Below are 8,769 nucleotides of genomic sequence, written 5' to 3' on the forward strand. Positions count from 1 at the left end.
CTATTTGGTGCCACACACTGTTGATTTTTATGTTTCCTTAGAGTCAGTGATAACTGGGCAAAGGCAGTGTTAGTTCCTCTGTTGGTTTAAGACTCACTGTTTTTAAACAAACATATGGCCTTGGTATTCAAAATAATTTATGTAAATTTGAACCTCTGGAGTTTGCATCCTTCAGCTGAGTTAGGCCCCACCTTGACACCAACATTATTGTCTTTACAGGGGTCCTGGGTTTATTTGGGATAGGGAAGTATGGTATATATGTGATATGTATTTAGGATAAACTCAGTCATTTGTGTTGGGGAGAAAAAACTACTCTCTTAAATTCATATGTGGGGGGCCTGTGATTTCAACTAATAAGAGACAGACCAACAGGAGGAAAAATTATTCTTATTCATACAAGAGCATACAAAAGAAATAGCTCAGTAAATAGTAAAAGTTAGGGACTTATATACCTTAATTTAGCAGAGAAAAACAATGAGAAAGGAAAGGTCTCCGTGGAAAGAACAAATGAGTTCTATAAGAACAAATGAGATATAAGAAAGTTTGTGATAATGCTCATTCATGCAAGTGTGAGTGGTCTTTTTGTGATCTTCTTGGCTATAAAACTCCCCTGGGGGAGGGAATTTATGGTGTAGGTTTACTATTGGTTTTCTTCCTGGAAGCAAAAGCTGCCCTGAAGAGGGAATTTATGACAGCTTCATTTCTCAAAAGTTTCTGCTTTTAGTTAGATAAGGAAAGATCTGACAAGGCTTCTTCCCAAATGCCTTCATCTTATAATAATCTTCAGATCAACCCTGGAGTTCTGAGTGGATCCCCACACTTGCTTATAGAATTATATCTTTATGCAAATATAACATTCTAATATTAAACCAAGTGATATGGAAAATTAGAATTTTAATTTGGTACAAACTTTAGACCTAGAAAATCTAGGCTCATTTACATATCTAGCCTCAACTTCTGAACAAACTCTCAGTGTGATGGTACAACTAAAATTTCACTTCATTTGATCAGAGAGAGAACACTGGGGCACATGAACATCAGACAAAAGGCAACTGAAAAGGGAACTGTAAAGTATATATCTGTCCTTCACCCTGAGCATATGCTAGTAAGTGGAAATGGTTGCGTTTGTGGCACATACAGGAAGTTTGGTTAGCCCTCACTTCTATGATATGCAAGGAAATTGGGTCCCTGATATCATCTCTCTGTTGAAATAGCCAACTCAGAACTTAAGTCTGCTGTTAAAATTTGTTTTTCCTTTAAGAAATAAAAACAAAAATAAACAAAGGGGCCTAATCAAACTTACAAGCTCTTGCACAGCAAAGGAAACCATAAACAAAATGAAAAGACTGGGAGAAAATATTTGCAAGTGATGCGACTGACAAGCGATTAATTTCCAAAATATACAAATAGCTCATACAGCTTAATATAAAAAAAAAACCCAATCAAAAAATGAGCAGAAGACCTAAATAGACATTTCTCCAAAGAAGACATACAGATGGCCAGCAGGCACATGAAAAGATGCTCAATATAACTAATTATTAGAGACATGCAAATCAAAACTACAGTGAGGTATCACTTCACACCAGTCAGAATGACCATCATCAAAAAGTTTACTAATAAATGCTGCACAGGGTGTGGAGAAAAGAGAACCCTCCTACACTGTTGGTGGGAATGTAAATTGGTACAGCCACTATGGAGAACAGTATGGAGGTTCCTTATAAAACTAAAAATAGACTTACCATACAATTCAGCAGTCCCACTCCTGGGCATATATCCAGAGAAAACTCTAATTCAAAAAGATATATGCACCCCAACATTCATAGCAACACTATTTACGATAGCCAAGACATGGAAGCAACCTAAGGGTCCATCAATAGATGAATAAAGATGATGTGATATATATATATTCACAATTGAATATCATAAAAAAGAATGAAATAATGCCATTTGCAGCAACATGGATGGACCTAGAGATTATCATTTTAAGTGAAATAAATCAAAGAAAGACAAATATCATGTGATATCACTTATCTGTGAAATCTAAAAAAATGATACAAATGAGCTAATTTACAAAACAGAAACAGGCTTACAGACATGGAAAACAAATTTATGGTTACCAAAGAGGAGGGGGGAAGGGTAAATCAGGAGCTTGGGATTGACAGATACACACTACTATATATCTATAAAATAAACAGCAAGGTCCTACTATATAGGCAGGAATTATATTTAATATGTTGTAATAACTTATAATAAAAAAGAATCTGAAAGAATATATATGTATAGCTGAATCACTTTGCTCTAACTCAGAAACTAACACAACATGGTAAATCAATGATACTTCAATTAAAAAAAAACACATATGGAAAACAAAACAAAACAAAACAAAACCCATGTTTTGTTAGCACAGTCTTTTCACAGTGCACTCTTGGGAGATGAAGAGTTTAAACATCACACCTTGCAACCTGGAGATTTCATCTGCTGGAAAAGGCACCTCCGGAAAAACTCTCCATTCAGCCTCACTGGAACAGATCCTTATCAACTACTGCTAACCACCCCTTTTTCTATCAAACTTCAAGGAATAGACTGCTGCATTCAAATGACACACCTAATGAAAGCATTGAATCCTTACCAGACCTGCACATCATCTGGTGACCTGAAAGTAAAGAGTTCCTGGGATTGAAGCAGACAATATTTGATGAGACAGCTTTCCCAAGAAATGTGGGCCAGACGTGTTGGAAGTTTGTCACCATACCTTTGACAGTGACATAAAGCTTCAGATGGTCTCCGATGTCTATGATCTTGATAACGTGGACTATAGATAAAAAGTGTCTGAGAGTTCTCCCTCCTAATCCTCCTTGTCACTTGAATGTGACCTCAATAGGTTTCCAATCTGTGCACTTTTATTCTGACATAAAATACTACAGCCAGGAAATGTCCTCCCTGACACTGAGGGAAAAAAGCCACTGAAACCTGAAGACCTTACTTAGTTAGTGGTCCTTTTAGAGAAAGGTCTTGCTCAAAAGGAGGAAATATAAAAACTTAATAAACAGATACCTCAATTAAATAAAATTGATAGACCAGAAGGGGGAGCTATGACCTGCAATGATAGCAAAGCTGAATGACAAGATTTCCTTTTCTTTCCTGGCAACAATTCAGCCAATGAAAAGCCATAGACTCTGTTTACTATAGCCTCCCAACTTCCTTTTTCCCCTCTATTAAAAGAGTTCTCCTGCTCTTGCTGTGTGGGGACTTGTACATGGCTCAACATGGTTGCAGATCTCAAACTGCAAATCTCTGCTAGTCATAAATAAACCCATTTTGCCTGGAGAAATAACTTGCAGTCTGTTTATTTTAGGTTAATAGTAATAAGCTGTTCTTTCAGAAACAGTTGTCTTTCTGTCATTCTACCATACCTGATTAAAACTAAATCCCAAGTGCTTTTTAAAAAACTGGGGCAAATACCAGTCCTTCTCAAACTCTTCCAGACGATTGAAAAGGAGGGAATACTCCCAAACTCATTCTATGAAGCCACCATCACCCTGATACCAAAACCAGGCAAAGACACTACAAAAAAAGAGAATTATAGGCCAATATCACTGATGAACATAGACGCCAAAATCCTCACCAAAATTTTAGCAAATAGAATCCAACAACACATAAAAATGATTATACATCATGACCAAGTGGGGTTCATCCCAGGGACACAAGGCTGGTTCAACATACGCAAATCAATCAATGTAATACATCACATCAACAAGAGAAAGGACAAAAACCACATGATCATCTCAATCGATGCAGAAAAAGCATTTGATAAAATTCAACACCCATTTATGATAAAAACTCTCGCCAAAGTGGGTATAGAGGGAACATATCTCAACATAATAAAAGCTATATATGAGAAACCTACAGCCAGCATAGTACTCAACGGTGAAAAACTCAAAAGCTTCCCACTAAAATCTGGGACAAGACAAGGATGCCCACTATCACCACTCCTATTCAACATAGTCCTGGAAGTCCTAGCCACAGCAGTCAGGCAAGAGAAAGAAATAAAAGGGATCCAAACTGGAAAAGAAGAGGTAAAAGTGTCATTATATGCTGATGACATGCTACTATATATAGAAAACCCTAAAAGGTCCACACAAAAGCTACTAGAGCTGATTGAAGAATTCAGCAAGGTAGCAGGTTACAAAATTAATGTTCAAAAATCAGTTGCATTTCTTTACACTAACGATAAATCAACAGAAGAAGAAAGTAAAGAAAGAATCTCCTTTAAAATAGCACCCAAAGTAATAAAATATCTGGGAATAAATCTAACCAAGGAGGTGAAAGAATTATACACAGAAAACTATAAGCCATTGATGAAGGAAATTAAAGAAGTCTTTAAAAAATGGAAAGATACCCATGCTCTTGGATTGGAAGAATCAATATTGTTAAAATGGTCACACTGCCCAAGGCAATCTACAGATTTAATGCAATCCCTATCCAACTACCCAGGACATATTTCACAGAACTAGAACAAATCATAATAAAATTTATATGGAACCATCAAAGACCTAGAATTGCCAAAGCATTACTGAAGAGAAAGAAAGAGGCTGGAGGAATAACTCTCCCAGACTTCAGGCAATACTATAGAGCTACAGTCATCAAGACAGCATGGTATTGGTACCAAAACAGACATATAGACCAATGGAACAGAATAGAGAACCCAGAAATGAACCCACAAACTTTTGGTCAACTCATCTTCGACAAAGGAGGCAAGAATATACAATGGAATAAAGACAGTCTCTTCAGCAAATGGTGTTGGGAAAACTGGACAGCAGCATGTAAAACAATGACGCTAGAACACTCCCTTACACCATATACAAAAATCAACTCAAAACGCATTAAAGACTTAAACATAAGACAAGATACAGTAAACCTCCTAGAGGAAAACATAGGCAAAACATTATCTGACATACATTTCAAAAATTTTCTCCTGGAAGAAATAAAAGCAAGAATAAACAAATGGGACCTAATGAAACTTACAAGCTTCTGCACAGCAAAGGAAACCAGAAGTAAAACAAGAAGAAAACCTACGGAATGGGAGAAAATTTTTGCAAGTGAAACTGACAAAGGCTTGATCTCCAGAATATATAAGCAGCTCATACGACTCAATAAGAAAAAAATAAACAACCCAATCCAAAAATGGGCAGAAGACCTAAACAAGCAATTCTCCAAGGAAGACATACAAATGATCAAAAAGCACATGAAAAAATGCTCCATATCACTAATTATCAGAGAAATGCAAATCAAAACTACAATGACATATCACCTCACACCAGTCAGAATGGCCGTCATTCAGAAATCCACAAATGACAAATGCTGGAGAGGCTGTGGAGAAAGGGGAACCCTCCTACACTGCTGGTGGGAATGCAGTTTGGTGCAGCCACTATGGAAAACAGTGTGGAGATTCCTCAAAAGACTAGGAATAGACTTACCATATGACCCAGGAATCCCACTCCTGGGCTTGTATCCAGAAGGAACCCTACTTCAGGATGACACCTGCACCCCAATGTTCATAGCAGCACTATTTAGAATAGCCAAAACATGGAAACAGCCTAAATGTCCATCAACAGGTGACTGGATAAAGAAGAGTTGGTATATTTATACAATGGAATACTACTCAGCCATAAAAACCGACAACATAATGCCATTTGCAGCAACATGGATGCTCCTGTAGAATGTCATTCTAAGTGAAGTAAGCCAGAAAGAGAAAGAAAAATACCATATGAGATCGCTCATATGTGGAATCTAAAAAACAAAAACAAAAACAAAAACAAAAACAAAAACAAAAACAAACAAACAAAAACAAAGCGTAAATACAGGTCAGAAATAGACTCACAGACAGAGAATACAGCCTTGTGGTTACCAGGGGGGTGGAGGGTGGGAAGAGATAGACTGGGATTTCAAAATTGTAGAACAGATAAACAAGATTACACTGTATAGCACAGGGAAATATACACAAAATGTTATGATAACTCACAGAGGAAATAATGTGACAATGAGTGTGTATATGTCCATGAATGACTGAAAAATTGTGCTGAACACTGGAATTTGACACAACATTGTAAAATGATTATAAATCAATAAAAAATGTTAAAAAAATAAAAAATAAAAAACTGAGGCAAAATGGAAGGGAATCCATCCCTACAGGAGATCTTTCTGACATTCAAAATTATGCTATCTACTAAGCATAGTTTAATCACCTACTTTTCATTCATATGTGAAAGTAATAACTTACCTGGTGATTTCTGTCATCAGCTCATGACAGGTGACCCTCCACCAGAAATGTCAATTCTATTTATATGAAAATTTCCCATGATTGAATTAAGTTGTAAAAATATTGAAAGCACTAATCTTCAGAGAAGTACTGGGCCTTCACACGCTTCAGTCTCCATGGCTACTGTGGCAGAACTTGCATCCAATTGTTGTATTGATGATGTCATCCATGACAAGGCAAGAGACATTAGAAGAGTTGTGCCTATGGGTTCACTATCTGTTCAATACAGTGAGGAGGAAAGATGTTTTTAAAGAAACTGTGCATATTTTCATTCTTCCCACCATTGGAAGTTAAAACCAAGTTTTATAATTCAGAGATGAACGATTTATTTCTGGAAGTCCAGATTCAGAATACTTCATCTTCCACAGTCTTTATACAAAAGGTTTCCTTAGAGCCATCTGAAATGTACACTGGGGTAGAATTAAACACTGTCAATCAGGCTGGAGAAGATGAATGTCCCTTTGGAACAAGAACATTTTTGCAGTCATTGGAAGGACGCCAGTATTTATACCACCTTCAACTCAAGCAGGAATTTTCAGATGAATCTGGTGCCATTAGAGGACTGACAGAAATGGGAAAATTGGATATAGTGTGGAAAAGAAATCTAGGTGAAATGGCAATGCTACAGACAATTCAACTTGAAAGAGAGGCTCCAGGTTATGGCAACATGAGACTTTCTTTGGAGACAATCCCAGATACTGTAATTCTAGAAGAGCCTTTTTGTATCACCTGTAAGATAACAAACCACAGTAACAGGAAAATGAAATTGGTTTTGAAGATGTGTGATACAGATTCTATTCGTTGGTGTGGTAGTTCAGGAAGATATCTTGGAAAGCTACCTCCAAGTTCAACTCTCAGCTTTACTTTAACACTACTGCACTTACAACTGGGCCTGCAAAGTGTCTCTGGCATAAGAATAACAGACAAATTATTGAAGAAAACATATGCCTTTGATGATGTCGCAAAAGTCTGTGTAATACCTTCCATGGTTGGAAGAAAATGAGAAGCTGAAGAAAATTTCTGGTGTTACGCTTTCCAGGATATTTCACAAAAAAAGCTTTTCATACTTTTGTCAGCAGCAAAATGATCAACTAATAGCAAGTATACAGGCAGATTATTTTCACTTACTTTGAAACTGGGAATGTATTGAGAATTAAACATGTTGATCTCAAAAAAAACAATCTTGATTTTCCTCTTATATGAAGTACTTTCTAATTCTTTACTTGTATATTTCCTAATATTCATGATTTTGCTAAGGTCATTACAGGTGGTCATTGAAAATTTTTTTCAGAATGAGGCCACAATTTAAACATGATTATACCTGCTTTCCAGAAATCCTTAGTGGTACTCAATACTTCCTGTTTCAGTAAACCTGGTATTGAGAGAATATAAAATTTTAGAAGTATATTGATAATTTAATTAAAATAATTATTATGGTTTACTTGGTAAGATTTAAACTTACCCTATTTTATTATTTTCCTATTTAATTTTCATTCAACAGAGAGCTATCAATAACAGTGCTTAATATAGTTCAAGAAGTTCCTCATTATTTAAACTTGTTGACATTTGCTAGGTGGAAAAGACATAATCTTTTCTAATTGTTTTCCTAATTATTGAGGCTATAGCCTTGCATTCATTGCAACATGCTGAACTGTCTCTTTTTTGTTTACTTGATGAAATTCTATGAACTGTGGAGTTGGTTTATTTACATCAGTTATTCCTCCACGGGCCCTTTGGATTATGACTTGGGTTACTCACTTGGTTCTTAACAATTAACATAATACATTCTTTCCCTTTTATCTCAAGCAATAATCAGCCTTTAAAAATATACTTAAAATGTGCCACTCCCTTTCTTAAGTAGATTTAGTAAATTTGTAAATTTTGGTATGGAGTCTGGAACTCTAAACCAAAATGGTCACCTAGGCAGTGAATGAAAGAACAAGGACTTACTCCTATGTCTGTCTCCCACAAAAACTGATCTCCTAATCATGGTTGAGGCTGGTATGATGAAGAGGTGTGTAATAGAATATTTTTAGTTCTATATTTAAAAAAATTCTCCAATCTTTTATTCATATATCAGTTTTTCTTGAGAAAATTTCAGACATTAGCTAATCATTGACTTGTGACTACAAGATCCGTATTTTCATGATACTTTCCTTAAGTGTCTACTCATCCACATGGATTTTCTTTTAATGCTTAAGCACTTATTTCTTAGTGTAGAAGCAATGCATGAATGCATTATCCATAGAAATAACAGAAATTATAAATTCTCCCCATTTAGTACTTTAGGTCCAGGAGTAGTAGTGGATTCCTTGCTATTACTAGCTTTGGGTTACTGTCTTATCTGTTTCCAGCTTTCCTGACTCTCTGGCCACACTTGTGTAAATAATTCCTTTACTAACCTTGATCCAATTTTCTCTATTCTGTTGAAGACTTGGCTGATCAACATA

At 36.0% G+C, this 8,769-nt stretch overlaps 1 protein-coding gene across 1 annotated transcript; it reads left to right on the forward strand.

The window, feature by feature from the left end:
- Nucleotides 1–5,411: 5,411 nt before the first annotated feature.
- Nucleotides 5,412–7,387, forward strand: LOC105065518 (trafficking protein particle complex subunit 13-like). The gene has a single exon (XM_074359248.1). The coding sequence runs from the start codon at nucleotides 6,561–6,563 to the stop codon at nucleotides 7,320–7,322; it is 762 nt and encodes a 253-aa protein (XP_074215349.1). The 5' UTR covers nucleotides 5,412–6,560; the 3' UTR covers nucleotides 7,323–7,387.
- The last annotated feature ends 1,382 nt before the right edge of the window (nucleotides 7,388–8,769 follow it).

This window comes from Camelus bactrianus, chromosome X (assembly GCF_048773025.1).
Source record: "Camelus bactrianus isolate YW-2024 breed Bactrian camel chromosome X, ASM4877302v1, whole genome shotgun sequence".
Taxonomy (NCBI): domain Eukaryota; kingdom Metazoa; phylum Chordata; class Mammalia; order Artiodactyla; family Camelidae; genus Camelus; species Camelus bactrianus.

Excerpts from the sequence above, each read along its gene's own strand:
- LOC105065518 (XM_074359248.1), top strand. The coding sequence starts at position 6,561 with ATGTTTTTAAAGAAACTGTGCATATTTTCATTCTTCCCACCATTGGAA.